At 43.5% G+C, this 16,337-nt stretch overlaps 1 protein-coding gene and 1 long non-coding RNA gene across 2 annotated transcripts in view; one reads left to right on the top strand and one right to left on the bottom strand.

Annotated features, from left to right (window-relative positions):
- Window positions 1-871: 871 nt before the first annotated feature.
- On the top strand, window positions 872-2,506 carry TMSB4X (thymosin beta 4 X-linked). Its single transcript, XM_080603518.1, has 3 exons — window positions 872-1,029; window positions 1,641-1,754; window positions 2,047-2,506. The coding sequence occupies exons 2-3, from the start codon at window positions 1,655-1,657 to the stop codon at window positions 2,079-2,081; spliced, it is 135 nt and encodes a 44-aa protein (XP_080459644.1). The 5' UTR covers window positions 872-1,029; window positions 1,641-1,654; the 3' UTR covers window positions 2,082-2,506.
- Window positions 2,047-16,337, bottom strand: part of LOC308199406 — a 51,195-nt gene continuing 36,904 nt past the window's right edge. Inside the window, exon 2 of the long non-coding RNA XR_013954619.1 lies at window positions 2,047-4,738. This is a non-coding gene — a long non-coding RNA (uncharacterized lncRNA). The remainder of the gene's footprint in view (window positions 4,739-16,337) is intronic.

The raw sequence follows: 16,337 nt of genomic DNA, 5'->3' as shown, positions 1-16,337 counted from the left end.
GCCTTACGCCGCTTTTAGGGCGGCTGGCGGCTCGCAGCTCGCCGCCTCGGGTCCCCCTGCGGCACGCTGGGGACATTTGGTGCTGCGGAGAGGGGGGACGGCCGGGCTGGCCGGGACCATGCGCCCCGGCTGCGACCCACGGGGCTCGGCAGGAGATGCCGGGTGGGGCGGCACCTGGCCCGGCTATTGTCTGCTGGCCCGGCACGGCTCGGCACGGCACGGCCGCGCTCGCTTGCTCTCCTTTGCAGCAGGCTTGCAAGGACAGCGATGGGGTTTTTCTCTCCCTGCAGCCGGAGGTTGGGGGAGGGAGGGGAGGCTCCCGGAGCTCGTAAAGGACTGAGAGGTTCGCGTTTGCCTCCGAAATGAGGAAATCCGAGTAACACGAGCAGCCGGCAGATATTGCCCAACCCGCGGGAGAGGGGCACGCCGGGGGCTGAGGGAAAAGCTCCCCAAAGCTCCCACCCGGCCCCGGCCCCGGCCCCGGCCCTGCCCCATTCCCGGTCCCTGCCCCGTTCCCGGTCCCTGCCCCAGCCCCGGTCCCGGTCCCGGTTCCAGCATCGGGGCATGGCGGGGGCCGGGGAGCTGTGGGCAGCGGCTGCCACCCCCCTCCGGGGTGCCCCCCCGGGGGCCGAGGCGGTCGTGGGGGACGTGTGTCTGTCTGTCTGTCTGTCTGTATGTGTGTGTGCGTGTGTGTGTGTGTCAGAGTGTGTGTATATGTGTGTGTGTGTGTGTGTGTGTGTATGTGTGTGTGTGTGTGTGTGTGTGTGTGCTGGGGGAGGGAGGGCTGGGCGCTGGGGCAGGGAGGGGAAGGAAGCAAAGGCGGGGGGGGGGGGGGGGAGAAGGAAAAAAAAAAAAAGAGAGAGAGAGAGAAAAAGGCGGAAAGCGGCAAAATGGTTAGCGGATGACATCACCGCGATTTGCATAGGCGCGGGGATAAAACCGCCCCGCCAGCGAGCGCCCTTTATACTGGCGTGCGGAGCGGCGGCGGCAGCGAGCGGCGGGGCTGAGCATCACCGCGCGGCGACACCGGTGGGTCCCGCCGCCCCCCCGGCCCCGGCGAGGCCACCCAGGGGCCCTGGACGGTGCCCCCCCCCCGGGGGGGGACCGCGGGCAGGGCAGGGCAGGGCGCGGGGGCTATTGTCCGGGGGGGGGGCTATTGTCTGGAGGCGGCTATTGTCTCGCAGGCGAGCCGCTGCAGGGCGGTGGCGTGCGACCCGCCAGCCGCCTTAGTTGCAGCCCGGCGGCTTTAGTTTTAAATTATTATTATTTTTCATTTTTTATTTCCTTATCGAGTTAAAAACCCGGCGGGCGCCGGGCGCTGCCCTTCTATTGTGCTCCACAGCCTGCAGATCCTGGGAGCTGCCACCGGCCGGGGCTGGCGGCGAGCTGCAAGCAGCTTGGATGCTGGACTGATTTTTTTTTTCTTACTACTATTTATTTTTATTTATTGCACGCCGGGGATTAAGCGCCTGAATTTCGGCGTGCGTTGAGCTTTCGGTTCCAGCGGCGGCGCCCCCCCGGTGGATGCCGCTGGCCGCCTTCGGGGCGCGGCCCCGCTAGGGTCGGGGGGGCCCTGGGGGGGTCCGGGTGGGTCCGGGAGCCCCGTCCGGGGGTAACGGGCTCTTCCCTTGTGCGCGCAGAGTCACCTGCCAACATGTCCGACAAACCAGACATGGCCGAGATCGAGAAATTTGACAAGTCCAAATTGAAGAAGACAGAGACGCAAGAGAAAAACCCCCTGCCTTCAAAAGAAAGTGAGTGGAGGGGGGGCGGGGAGCGGGGGGGGTTGGGAAGGGGGGGGGGGCGAGGCGGGGAGGAGACAAAGAGGGGCGGCGGGCGCGGGGCCGGGCGGGGCGGGGGGGGATGCGCGGCTCTGCCCAGCCCGAACCCCCCCCTCGGCACCGGGTAGCGCTTCGTGAGGATCCATCTGGGTTTCCATTTTGATAAATCCCCCTTCACGAGCCATAGAAACTGTCCGGCGGGTGCGTTTTTCAGGTTCACGATCTTTATTGCTCCTTTTCTGTTTTTTCTTTTCCCCCTTTTTAGCAATTGAACAGGAGAAGCAAGCGGGTGAATCGTAATGAAATCTGCCCTTCCAAATTATGCACTGTACATTCCACAAGCATTGCCTTCTTATTTTACTTCTTTTAGCTGTTTAACTTTGTAAGATGCAAAGAGGTTGGATAAAGTTTAAAATGACTGTACTGCCCCTTTCACATCAAAAGAATAGAGAGAACTACTGACACTGAATGAAGGCGCTGCCTTTCCCTCTGCCTGTCTGGCTTTGGTCCTGGTGGCATGAAAGAGCTTGCATGTTGATGAAAGAAGAACTTGGGTGGGACTACAGTAAACTAGAGTAACACACGAATAAATGCAAAGCTGTACCAAGGTCCTGCGAGCTGTAAAATGCAGTTAATCGAGTGCCATTTTTTTTTTTTGTTCAAATGATTTTAATTATTGGAATGCACAATTTTTTTAATATGCAAATAAAATGTTTTAAAACCTGGATGGTATTTATGTCCTCTGTTTGGAGAACCGTACCAAAGGATATGAAGCTTAAAAGCCGGTACTGAGACACGGGATGCTAGAAAGCCTTTGGAGAGGATTCAAACCTCAATCACCATTCTCAATTTTTTTGATATACGCTCTCACCAGTAGATAAATTTGCGTGCCTTGAAGCTAGCGTTTAGAAAATTTGTTAAAAAATTGCGTGTCTTAAAATTTGTTGTCATGTGAGTATATCACTTTAAATATTTCTTCTTTAATAATTAATGTAGAGATTGATAAAGGCAAAAATTTGGCTATTTTTCTTGCTTTGCCCCACCCATAGCATAGCTCTCTTAGTAAGAAGCTTTCTGTTTTGCTGAACAGATTCAACGCTGGTTGTATAAATCCATAGTTTGTTTAATTAATAATTAAGGCTGGTTCTGCTGATACAGTATTTAAAGGAAGAAGTAACTTGAATTTTCATTCCATGATTGAACATCAGCTTTTTAATATTCTAAAGTAATTTTAGTGGATGGTGCTCCATGCATATTAAAATCATTTTACTAAAGCGTTGGTCATGTTTGGAGCACATTTATGATCTCTTAAAGGCTATTTGATCTTAAGAATTGGTATCAAGGAATATAAAGCTACAGTTTCCCTTCTAATTCAAAACTAACCATTTGGGGGCAAAAGCTTCACAGTAATTTGCAAAATTAGGATTATGATAAATCCTACATGCAAATAGCAACACTGTGCGCTACTATGGCAGTTCATTCAGGCCTGGGACACTTTTTGGTCATTTTTCATGCTCAAATAACTGGGTAAAATCAACCAGAAAGGTCAGTAGGAGTTGACTTTAGTAGTCATGATTTATTTTTTTTTCTTGTGATTTTGTAGTGAAAAATACTTAATGTTATGGGAAAAGCTATCAGATAGGCCTATAGCAGGGTGGTGAGTGTGGTTCTTCAGAGCCCTGGTTGTATCTTCAGGGGTTGAGCCTCTAGTCATTTCAGCCTGTGCCTATAAAGCAAAACCAGTCCCTCTGGGCAAGTCTGAGTTTTGCTGGGGCTGCTTTGAGGAGGTCACGTAGATTCGGGGATCTGACTAGCAGCAAACTTTGTCCTTGAGTGAGGACATCAATGAGGGTGGTGGAGCTGCCCCGCTTGGAGGCTTGGTGGATGTCCATGTAGCTGGAGGAGGAGGCAGCCCTGGGGTGCTGTGTGCTTGCGGCACAGCCCCTGGCCCCCCAGCAATGGAAAACTTGCAGAACTGAGTGTTTGATGGATGATAAGCTAGGATTCCTGCTTGAGATGTTTTGAAGCAGTCCATGGGAAGATTTTGGATGTCCTGATTGCAGAAGGGCCTTGCAGTAGCTTAAGCCAATGAGCTGAAGACTGAAATGAACCTTTTCTTGTGGTTGTATTAAAATTTCATTTTATCCCCATATACAGTGGGAAAAGCACAGCAAACTAAGCTGAGTTTCTGAAAAGACAATTAAAAGATCAGCTTGCAGCCACTGATCTTAATCAGGAAACACAGGATGTAACATGACTAAATTCAGAAGCATTACGGTCTGAACTGTACGTGCGCAAGTGAGTAGAGGTGAGCGCTTGCTTACGGTGGATTCACTTATGTGAAGGAAACCAAAGCAATGCATCTCTGGAGGAAGCAGAGCATTAGACATACATAGCTCTTTGTAAGTCAATGAATGTGTGTTGCTGTCAGACAGCACAGCTCAGTAAACCAGGAAGAAGATACAAGGCTTGTGCAAGTCCAACTGGATCAGAGGACAGAGCTGGCTGAGGGGTACCACTTTCTGCTGCGTGTGTGGTAGGAGGTGATGAGGCTCATATCTGTTTTCAGGGGGCAGGGCAATAAGCTACTGCTGCTATTAGCCGCTCTATTTATGGAGTCAAGGACTGAAATACAAAATTACCAGGAAGGTAAACATTCCACGTCAAGTTCAGGAATTGCTGGAGCTTATCATGCCCTGCTTTGCTCCTTGTTCAGCGCTTTTAGTAGATTCAGAGGAAATGATGGCAGATACTCTCCATGTCTTGCATTGGCAATATTGAAGTGGTCACATATGACAACCACTTTACACCAGTGCAATTCATTAAATGAAGAACAAGGGCTTGGATGGATTGATAGTAATACTTGGGGCTGTGTCTACGCTGGTTTTTCACTGTGGCTGATAGATGTGTCCAATCTCTGGCTGTCAGTCTAGAAACTTTCACCAGCAACAAATTGTCTAGAAGAAAAAAAAAAAAATGGTCATGAAAAAGGGTCATCAGAACCAGAAAGGCACATACGGTTTTTGATCTCCCAAGCTGTTATCCCAGCCCTGCGAGAGGCAGGCTGTACCCTGCTGGCTGATGTGCTCCCCGCCCCCAGCAGCCAGGCAGCTCCATCCAGGCTGCACCGCGTGGCTCTTCCTCCCTTCATGGCTAAGGAGCAATTTTCTCTCTCTTTCCTGCACCTCCCAAGATACCATCAACTGTGTATATATTGTACAGGCAGCATATGCTAACAGTATCCAAAATAGGTTGTTGTGGTATTAAAATTAATTTAAAAAATGTTGAGACCTTAAGGCAAGCATTTTGGTCTATTTTTGTGCAATGCTGAATGTGTGATAAAACACCACTTCCCCTAGTAACCCTTTACTTCCCCAGAAACAGTTTAGAAATGAGCAGTTCCTACTGTGTATTGTAATCATACATGGCTGCCACATACAGCTGCTGAAGGAAATACTTTCATTAACAAGGAGGTATGCTCTAATCCAAGCAGCATATAAAATACTCTGAGCACATAATACGGCATGCAGTTCAACGATTCCACGGGGCTGATACTAAAAGGGGTGTGAAGAAACAAAAAATGGAGCAGCTGCTTATTCGTTCATCTGCAGTAGTATGACTATGCAAAGCAACCTATGACAGGCTTGGAAGAGCCGTCTGCCGTGAGATCATCTGATGTGCTAGCTTTGTGCATTTTCAATTCAACAGGCAAGGCAACTGAATTGTAAATAAAAAAAAGGGGGCTATTTTGTTAATTTATAGAAAGGCAATTCCAGACAACATCTCTCTATTATTTGTACACTGTCTGACAGATTAATTTGCTATTGTCCCTGTGATATGATATCTTAAAAAGCTCTGCTCTTTACCGTGGCACCTCTTTCAAAATTCTGTGACTTACGACAAGAAAGGGCTCATTTTTCTCTCTGTTTTCAGCTGAGGTTAATGACCTGAATTTCAGTATCAGTTTTACTAGGTTTTAAAAATTATGTCAGTCTCCTCTCTGATTTTCTTCCTGCTTAGAAAAAAAAAATATATATATATATATATATTTCAAACATAGTGGGTTCTGAAAGATGCTTATTTTCCCTTTGGGTTAATGAGCTTTCAGCATACTGGGAGAACATTGAAGATACATTTTTTATCTTGTTTCTGCAATCACGAGGACTAAAATATTCCTTTTTTCCCTGTGATCAAAAGCTGAGGTTCTCAGGAGATTCTTCAGTCGCCTGGAGCCTGGCTTTATGAAAACTGTCAGGCATGATGAGATTCATGCAATGTAAGGAGAATTGGCAACTGGGAGAGCCTCCAACCACTGCTCCCTCACAATAAGAGGATGCTGATGGCAGGACAGAGTAAAATCTATAGCATTAGTTTCAGGCCATTTTGTGCAAAGAATGGTAGGCTAAAGCTGTAGAAAATTATTTTTTTTGTTTGTTTGTTGTCCTATGGCCTCAGATTTTCTGATGGCTCTGGATTTATTCTTTACCTAACATCAACTTTTCATTCACCAGTATTTTGCAAATGAATTGACATATTTGTTCTAACTTAAAACATGTTTCCAACATTTGAATAGTCCTCAAATGTTCACAACATTTTCGATCAAAATATTATTTTGAAAAAAAAAATAATCATCACTTCATTGACCAAAGGCTTCTTGGTGACAAAGGAACTTTTCCTGGTATTGTCATTGTAATCATTTTATCTTTGGCATGGGGTCCAAGGCTTGAAATTTGGGCCTGAAAACAATCTCTTGTGACTTTGTAGACATAGCATATTTCATGAACAGACATTTGCAGTGCCCTTTGTTTGCATAATACGTGTGAATATTGAGTACACTTACAAATTGGCCAGAGATGTGCTGGGGAAAAAAAATAAGAAGAGGAATGCATTTACATGTTCCATAATATTTGTCATAGATAATTTAGTTATCCCTAATATCTTCTTGTGGTTTGAAGCTACAGCAACAACATTCAGTTCTCTACAATGAGAGATGCGCTAGCTGAAATCTACTTATCTCTAGACCGAAAGGATGAAATCTAGGCTCCCAGATGGTTCAAATCTTACCTAAGGTCTTTTATAAATTTTCATAAGTATTAGTTTATGTTTGACTTCCTATAATGGTGCTTCATTTCCATATGACATATAATCATAGATAATATGGCATATTTTACTTAGGGTTATACTATAAGATATTTTGAAATGGAGAAATATTTCTTCAAACCATCACTTGCAGCTTTGTAATTGCTTTTAAGGACCTCTGCACAGCTAGATCTTGATGCAAGATGATGTAGACAATTTTGGAGCCATATAATAGACTGAAGAATCGCTTGCTGGATTACTTTTTCATGCATCTTGGTTCACCTCACCTGCACTATATCATCTGGCTTCTGTAAGAAAATTGAGCCAACAGAGGGATATTCTCTCTCCATTCCCCAAACTTGGCATTGCCTTTCAGAAATGAGACTGACCCCCTGTGCAGTGGGAATAGCAGTCAGTATTATATATGCGATGAGGTCTGACAGGGCAGAATATTCATCCTTAAGGATGGAAATAGCAACCTTTTGGCAAACGGCTCATAGTACTTGCTTACCAATCTGAAGAGTCCTAATTGGATTGGATAACACTACGGTACTGGATAACACTATGGATGAAAAATAATTTTAGGTCAGCTTTAGAGGCTTTAATGGTTCTCCCTCAGACTATAGAGCTAGAAATATCAAAGCAAAGGCGTAAACCAGGTGGAAAAGTAGAAAGAAACCTTTTCTAAGTCTTTACCAGGATGTCCCGTGTGTGATTCATCATGTAGAAAGGATGTGGCCATGTGAAACTCAGATAGTAAATAGAAGATATTAGTTTAGGCCATGGTGTCCGGCAAAGTTGGAGACAAGAATACCTTTTTGGACTTTTTCACTATTATTTTTTTCAGGGTATTTTGGTAGCACCTTGGTGCCTGTCATAAAACCAGGGATATGAAGACATGAATAGTGAAGAACCTGTACCTGTGCTAACGGAGCTGACTCATGAGCACAGATCTAGTGAAATCAAAAGCCTGAATGGGAGCTGCCCATAGTGAGTACAGCTGGGTCATACATGAAGCAGTGCTGAGGCTGCAGCACTTTGCAGCAAAGGCTACACCTTGCTCCCAGGGCTATGTTCTGCCTTGAACCTGCCACCTCCAGCCTTCCCTTTTCTCCAGGTGTCTGATCCTGATAGCAATATTGCACTGGTAGCAATATCACTGTGCAGGCTCCTGAGGGGCATTCCCAGGACACTGCCCAGGGCAGCTGAGCCTTCTATTGTTTTAATATTGCTGTTCAGCTTTCCTGTCACCTCATTTCATGGCAAGATGGTCTGCAAGCTGTTGTTCAAAACCAGCCAACTCCAGCCCATCTCAAGGCTGGTGCTGGCTGTGAACTGTTGGTTTTGGGTGCCATGGACTCCTGTATGCCTGTCAGGCAAGCTCCAGAGCTCTGTCCCTCTGTGTGTCCTTTGCCTCTGTGTGCTCTTTGAGGATGCCCAGATGTCAAGCCATCCCGTGCTTTTGCTGACTAGCCTAGAGGTCAGTGGGTGACTGTGGGTGCTCAGTCTTGGATCGTCTTTTGAAAAATAGATTTCAAGGAACCTCCTAGACAAATATATTACATATTATGTGCAGTAGCAACATATTTTGTTTTGTTTTGTTCTGTTCTGTTTTGTTTTATTTTTAGAGGGAGATATTAGACAGTGAAGCTCCTGGCTATAAATTTTGAGCCAACTTGTAAAATGTAAAATGGTTAAGCCTTACCAGTACTACGTAGGAATAAAGACCAGCCATAACTTTACCAATCCAGGCTCAGTGCTGGATTTAGGGCTGCTTTGAGCCCTTGGAAGGTAGAAAACCAGCTCGTATAAAAATTAATGACTTACAGAATGTAATTACTAGATTACGGTTACTACACTGTGTATGAAGCCTTTCTTGATAGGGAGCCTAATGCCTAGGTCTACAAAATATGATGCTTAGATTAGATCAAAGTCTAGAAGGTCATATGAAAAATGATCACTGAAGGCCTATTAAATGAATTCCATGAGAAATGCATGATGAACATAACACAAGCATACCTACTCTATAGCATTAACAAACAAAGCAAAACAAAATGAAGTTAGCTGATGAAGGCATCAATGATTTTAGTCCCATTATATTGTTTCAGTGTTAATTAGGAATAAGAAGTCTCATAGCAGACTGTAATATACCCCACTGCTCTGACATGTTAGGGAACTATAGATGGATCCCAAACAGTCTCATTTGCAGAGCTCATGACTACATGCAGCTGATGCATGCTTGTATGATGCAGAGAACAGCACTCCCAGGAAGAGCTTAACATTTCTTTCATTTTTTTTATTTTTTATTTTTAAGCATCTTTACTTACCACTCTGTGAGATACATGGGGGTCTGCTGCCTGCTTTGCTCTTGGTAGTTGGCTTGCCAGAATTAAATGAAGGGGGAAAGGGGAAGCTCTGAGAATGAGTAAAGCTATCATGGATGACATTACTTCTCATGATCTTCTCTCAGTATCATCACCTTTCTCTGAGAGACGCAGCCTTTTACTCAGGTTCATGGACCGTACATACCCATGTACAGATGCTTCCCTGGTACTCTGTTTGTTAAAGTCATCTCTGCTATATGTGGGAGGTGTGGGTTACACTGAGAAATGCCAAAGTAGCTCTCAAAGTCCTTGGTGCATTTTAAAGGTTAAAACCAGAACAATCTGGCATTCTGTGAAAGGTCTCTAAAAGGAACAGAGTTGTTTAATCACATGTATTTTAGCATGAGAATGGACTCTTCTCTGACCTTTTCAGCTGGACTTTGTGAGCTGATCGGGACAAATTTATTTATTTATTTATTTATTTTTTTGGTAAAGGCCACAATGTGGCTATCTGTCCACAGTTTTGTCTCTCAGGTCAACAAAAAACAGCAGATATTGTTCTGAGATCAGGAATGATTTCCTGCAGAATTCACCTTGGTAGCCTGAATGAATCCTAATTGCATATTTAGGAATAACACAAACTGAGCAATTGGATGCTCACAGTGTCCCAGGAAATATTCCCCCCTTGCAGAAGCTAAAAGGCCCTATGACCTGTCAAGGAGCTGAGTGCCTGTGCTTGCCTTCTTTTCAGTGATTTTTCTAGGTGTTTAGGGCATGTGCAAGTCAGGCCATTTTTTATCTGAGTGCCTTATTTAGAGTAGTAATGTAGTTTTTGTCCCCTGTAGCTCCCTCCTGGTTTATGATATTAGCTTCTACAGGATCTCTCAGATAAGACTCTGTCACCACAAGCACTTCTCAGAAGGAATGGGAGTATCCCCTCACCATGTCTTTTCACATTTTCTTTCCCCTTCAAACCCGAATCCTGGCTCCTTCTCTAAATTTCTTCCCCTCCCTCTGGAGGGGTGCCCTGGTTACATGCCACTGTTACATGCCCAGGATGCTTGGTCTTCTCTGTAGCCCTCACTCATACGCAAGCTGTGCGTGTATCACCCCTGCCAGCATCTACTCCCTGCTTCAGATTATATTTCTGACACTTTTATCCAGTCTAATCGTCTGCCAGACTGCTTGGTGTCTTCAAATCTCTTGCTCTCAACAAGAGTCTGCTGCCAAGTTTTTGACAGGGGACTCCATCATGTATCTTCTGCCTGGGATGTCTGTGCCTGTAAAATACTCTGTGTAAAGCTTCACTCTTTCCTTTCCCCTCTCTCTTGAATGGACAAAACTGGTTCCTAAGAGCTGACCTAGCAGAGGAAGCAGCAGCATGCCAGCAAACTGGAAGGATCAGGAGCTGTGAGGGCTGACCATCAGGAAGAAAGAGCTCTTATCTTACCTTTATGCAGTCCTTCTCCTTGTTTATACCCGCTTCACAGCAACATTTTATTTTATTTTATTTTATTTTAAATGAGCTTGTTTATTTCTCGTGATAAGTCCATAGACTTACCTTCTTTCATGCTGCTAGCCAGCAGCGGGGAGGTTAAAAATGCAGTCAGTTACCAGTGGCAACATACTAGTGTTGTAAATCCTGCCCACACATCTTCAGATCTACTGACATTTGAAACATCTAGGCCTTTTCTGTTAGATATACCAGTGTAATTATGTCTCAGTATATCTTTTTTCCTACGTGTCATCCTCCAGGAGTGCTCAGACAAGTATATATGAAGGATATATATGGAAGGAGAAAGAAAGGAGGAGGCTGAAGTTATAGAGAAAGAAAGGAAGCCATTACAAATTGTTCACCAGGGGTTTTGAAAGAGCAATATCACATATTAATAGTTGCCATCTAATAGCAGATTATTGATTTCTTTAAATTATTTTAGTATCTTGCCTGTGAACAGCCAGTCAGGCCGTGCCAGTGAAATCAATTATATTTTCTATCAGTACTGTATGCTTATCTTGTGTAGCAGAGACATAGAGGTGCTGTATGTCTTCCTTGTCAGTAGTGCCATAAGCTAGCAGACTGTATGCAGCAGGACTGGCACGTATGCTAAAGCAAACATGTATGAAAGCTCAATGTGGAGGCCAGGGAAGAGTTGTTCCTTCTCATTAGAGTCAGCAGGGAGAGGAGACAACTTTTCTGATGGTCAGGATTTGACCCCTTTTTTATAACACCCACTAAAAAAGATTGAATTTCCATATAGGCCCATTCTATTTCATTGACCTTGACCACTGCCTGGTTCGGTGGCTAAGACAACTGGTATTTCTGCAGGACTTCATGGGAGCCCACCTCAGTCCAGGCAACAAAACAGAGCTGAAGGAGACGAAAGGGCCACAACAGCTTCAACTAGGAAAGGGAAGCAGCAAGCAGCAAGCTCCAGATAGGGTCTTGTCTTTGGTGTCTTTCTTCTCTACAGCCCCACAAAGGAGGGCAGGGGGAAAGGGCCATCCATTCGTGCCCAGCTCTGGCCAGGGACCTAGAGTCGATGGTCTTCTTTGTTATTTCCTGCTGGGACAGGGACAGCAAGGGGGGCACTGCCTACAGCATGGATTCTTCTGGGATGAAGCATCTCGCACATCACCCTTCAAATAGGCTTGTATCCGAAGACGCACCTAGCTTTTAAAGACAGATAGAAAACTGGACTAGCATTGAGTACTTAACACCTGTTTTAAAATTCCCTTTTATTGATTTTTATACAGAAGTAATACAGCTTACATTACAGCTGTATTATGGCTGTCTTAATCACATGTCTTCAGGCATGGGATCATTCTAAAATGTTATCAGTGTTAAAAGAAAATGGGCCACTAGAGACAAAACACTAATAAAAGCTCACGGTTATGAGAAATTCACCCAAGCAGTTTACACCCTTTACCATTCCTCTGTGGTGGGCTGTTTCAGGAACAGACATGCTGCAGGCTGAGTAAAGCGGGCAGTAACTAGAGGGACTAATCACATGAGCGATCACCACATTGATGAACAAGGATTTGGCAGGATTAAGCACCCAGTTCTTCTCTGTACGAATAAATCAATTTATTATCTGATCAAGGCCTGTGCTTTGTTCTTTGCAAATGTGAATTATTTATAACACCACGCTGAATTTCAGCCATATACACTGACTTATTTCAACAGATTTAATGAAGTCTGAGCCTCTACCTGGGAAAGGTTTTCATATTAGAGAGCCCTTATAGATCACTTCTTCCACAGATGCAGAATGTAGATTTTTGCTCTGGCAATGGACTGTCCACTGCCTTCAGCCACTGTTGTTGTACCTTCAGCCACAATTCTGCCTCTTTGGTGGTAATGATTACAAATTCAGCACAATATGTGCACAGTTTATTGCTTACATAGAACGACATATCACAGGCAGATGTTTCTTCCTCATGTGCAAAACAGTATTTCCAGTGAGGCAGACAAACATATTCGATCCTTTATGAACATACAAACATTACAGTGTTTGATAAATGAAGAAATATCTCCAGCATAATTTTGCAGTATCTGATCTATCAGTGTTTATACTGTGCAGCTTAAGGCAAATGATATACACAGGAGATGAAAACGGTTAATTTGCATATACCATTCTTGTGAATATTTTAAGAATTACTGCGTATTTAACCAACCTGACAAAAGTTCCCAATGTTAAACTATGCTTTAGTATTATCTTAACAAGCAGGGGGGTGTTCAGCTAGCTACCGTAGACATCTCTTTTGACTATAAAGGGAATTTGTTTGCTAATTTTGGTCTTTTGAATTGTACAGAAGTTAGATCACTGAACCAGCCTAAAATAGATGGAGCGGAGACCCTTATAACAAGAAACTGTTATTGCGTTCTTCGTTTTGCGAGATATGTTTTAAATACTCATCTGGACTAACAAGGGGTGAATGGCTCCATGGGTGGAGCTCAGTAAAACTGTGGAGATTGGTATCCACCCTGGGCTTTTACTGCCTGGCTTTGCTAGCCTTGGTAAGGAAAAGAGAAGACATGGACAGCTTTTTTAACAAACAGAAGGGAAGGGATGTTCCTTCTGTGGGAATAATGGCTCCCTGCTCTCCATTGACATCCCCACATCTCACAGGTGAGGAGGCTGGTCCCCCATGAACAGTCCTTCCTTTTCTCACCCCTCAGCAACTAGCAACATGCTCACCAATGAACCTGAGGCTTCATTATCAGTGCTCAGCAAAATGTTTCATTCCTACCTCAGGGTTTGTCTGGAGATAGACAAAAGCTGTGAACTCAGACACATAAGGCAGCCCCTTTTATTCCCTCTAGATCTCACGGTGTTCGTTCTTTGCTTTTCAGACATTCAGTCATTATCCCTTAAGGCAATGATGATTTTTGAAAAAACCCACACTTTTAACTCAGTCAGTAGTTTAATTGACAAGAATATACATACTTTACCACCTCCAGAAAACAGGCATGAATATATGAGGACTAAAAGAAGTTTCGAAGAGGCAGCAGTTTTATTATTCTCATCTTTTCTATACTTTTCTCAGTTGTGACCAGTGATTTTGTTTCACAGTAGAAAGTTACATCCCAGCAGCAAAACAATAGGACTGGAAACAAACAACAGCCTTTGACTGGAAATGAATAACTGCTTCATGGTATCTTAAGTGCCTCTAATTTCACCTGGCTTTCATCACTTATCCTTTACTAGGTCTTCTGGATAGTTTACCTTAATGGCAAACATCCAGTCATTTTACAGCAACTGTGGAACTCGTGATACAAATGTACACCTTTGTTATGCAGTGTGCACCCATGATTTATATTCTCAATATAATTTCAGCAGGTACCAATATTAGAATTTCAAACATCTAGAAGATAAAATTTGGAACAGGGGAATACTTTATTTTTTTCTGTTATTAATACTGAAATATATCGATGTTATTTGGTTGATTGCAACTTTTGACTTTGTGCTGAAAACATAAAAACTTAGTCCACTTTAGGCAAAGCAAACTCAGTGAAAACATTATGAAAGATATAACTCATAAATCACTTATGAAATGAACCAAATATCAAGGGTTGTTACCTTCATTAACTTCGTGCTGTCTTAATTTTCTCCCAGTAACTTAAAAGAGCATTAAAACATGTGCATGGCTGATCTCCCATGGAAAAAATCTAACTGATGGTGTGCAAGCCATTATTAGCTTTTTTTCCAAAATTCTGTGCAATTATTTTAGTAGAGTTTTTTCATATAGGTCTGTATGTTGGCTGAATGCTGCATTTAGCAGCACATATATTTAAGCTCCACAGAGCACAAAATTAAGAAATTCTAAGTACAGACTTTTTATAGTTGTGTGAAGCATGTATAGTGCAATATGTACACCTATATACCCTATTTACCATTTTCCTAGTCCTACTACTTTTATTAATATGGATTTCCTCCCTCTTTGCCTTTCAGTTCTTGAGTTTATTCCCATATGTTTCCTGATTTACAGTGTTATATGCTCTGCTCCTTTGTGCTACTCTGTAAGGACAGACCCTTGCACTCTTGAGAAAATGAAGGATCTCAGAGTGTCCATGAAAACCAGCTGAGAGGGACCACAGTGAATATCTTGTAAATGAAAATTGTGCTCAGAGTGCTAACAATGTCAACAACTGGCACTTATTTATATATGTAAAAATATATATAAAAGAAATATCAAAATAAATGAACAACAAAATAACAAAATAAATAAATAAATAAATGGAAAATTGTAAATTATACTGCCATTTCTCTAGTTTAGGCTGCAAACTGCCCTGGATGTCTGGACCATTATTTACATTATGTTCACGTAGGCTCTCAGAAATCAGTTGACTTGCACAGCCAGGGACAGATTTGCAAAGGTATCCAGTTCATTCGGACACATATATTCTTTGAAACCCTGGCTTAAAGTAGTTCCGGCTATTCTGTAAAGCCGTCCTTACAGGGTTTTTACAAACTGGGTTCAGGTCAAATTTGAAAAAGTGGGTCCTATGGAGTCTATCCAGTGCAGTGGGATCTGTAGGTATTGTGGTGGCTTGGGGAATAAGCATTACCTCACCTCCTCCAGTAGGTAATTCAATGCAGGCTTCATTCAGTCTGTACCTAGGTCAATTTTTTTTTTTATTCATATAGACAACTTATCTCATTTCTGTGTTACTAGGAATTCTTAGATTCCTTCCTCTTTGTCCCTTTGTTCACAGTTACCAAAACTCCCCCATATTCTATGACATTATTGTGTCACTTCTGATAAAAATTAGGTTCTGTAGTCCCATTTTTTGACGTTTATCTGAAAACTTCCTGTTGGTTTTGTTCTCATTAGCTGATCCTATGGATAGGTATATCCAAGGTAGTTAGGGATTGCTTCTGTTTGATTGGGTAGTTGTGTTGGACATTTTGCCCTTTGCTTGATAAAGCAAAAAGAGAAGCTCATTTTTATGAATCATTAGCCATCAGACTTTCATAATGCTTAAGAGTTAGCATTCTGAGAACTATTTGTACATAAATTTAATGAAACAAAAGAGGAAATGCAGTCCAAGGCCTTCAAACAAAGAAAGCTCTCTTGAACAGGGACTTATTTTTGTGCTTGGCATCTTAGACTTGTCATTTTCCACATGGAATAAAGGTGAAAGGGGTACCTTAGAAAATCAAGCACCAAAATCTGCTACTTGGGTTCTGTAGCTCCACTAGAAACCTTTAGAGCTGTGCAGTTTGAAAAGGATTAAAAAGTCTCTGCCTTCTTCATACCAATGCAGCTCTGGTCCCAGGGAGCAGCCTGGCAGACAGGTGTCACGGGTTTTAGACTGTGTTTACACATTTAGCAACCAGCTGTTACATGGTTTAAGTACTCCCACGTCTCCCTCTCACCACCAAACCCTGCTGAATTACACCTCCACTAGCATCATTTCCTTCACTGACCTGGCAGAGCAGTTGGTATGACAGATAGTGACCCTGATCAGGGTGAAAAACAAAGAAAAATGTTCTTTCCTGGCTAGGGCATTTCCCTACCCAAGCTCTCCTCACAGTTGCGTGAAGGCTTGTGCTAGCTCAATGGTGACGTGCAGAAGGAAAGCAGGGGGAGAAGGACTGGGGCTCTCCAGCAATAACCTGGGATGAAAACTCATTGAAGCCAACGTGCCTGC

This window comes from Anser brachyrhynchus (assembly GCF_964034855.1).
Source record: "Anser brachyrhynchus genome assembly, chromosome: 1".
Lineage (NCBI taxonomy): Eukaryota > Metazoa > Chordata > Aves > Anseriformes > Anatidae > Anser > Anser brachyrhynchus.
This window is presented reverse-complemented; position numbering and strand designations above follow the sequence as displayed.

What these genes read in the sequence shown, in the direction of transcription:
- TMSB4X (XM_080603518.1), top strand. Translation starts at nt 1,655, where the DNA reads ATGTCCGACAAACCAGACATGGCCGAGATCGAGAAATTTGACAAGTCC. An exon ending in CCCCCTGCCTTCAAAAGAAA is followed by an intron (nt 1,755 to 2,046) that starts GTGAGTGGAGGG and finishes CCCCCTTTTTAG; the next exon opens with CAATTGAACAGGAGAAGCAA.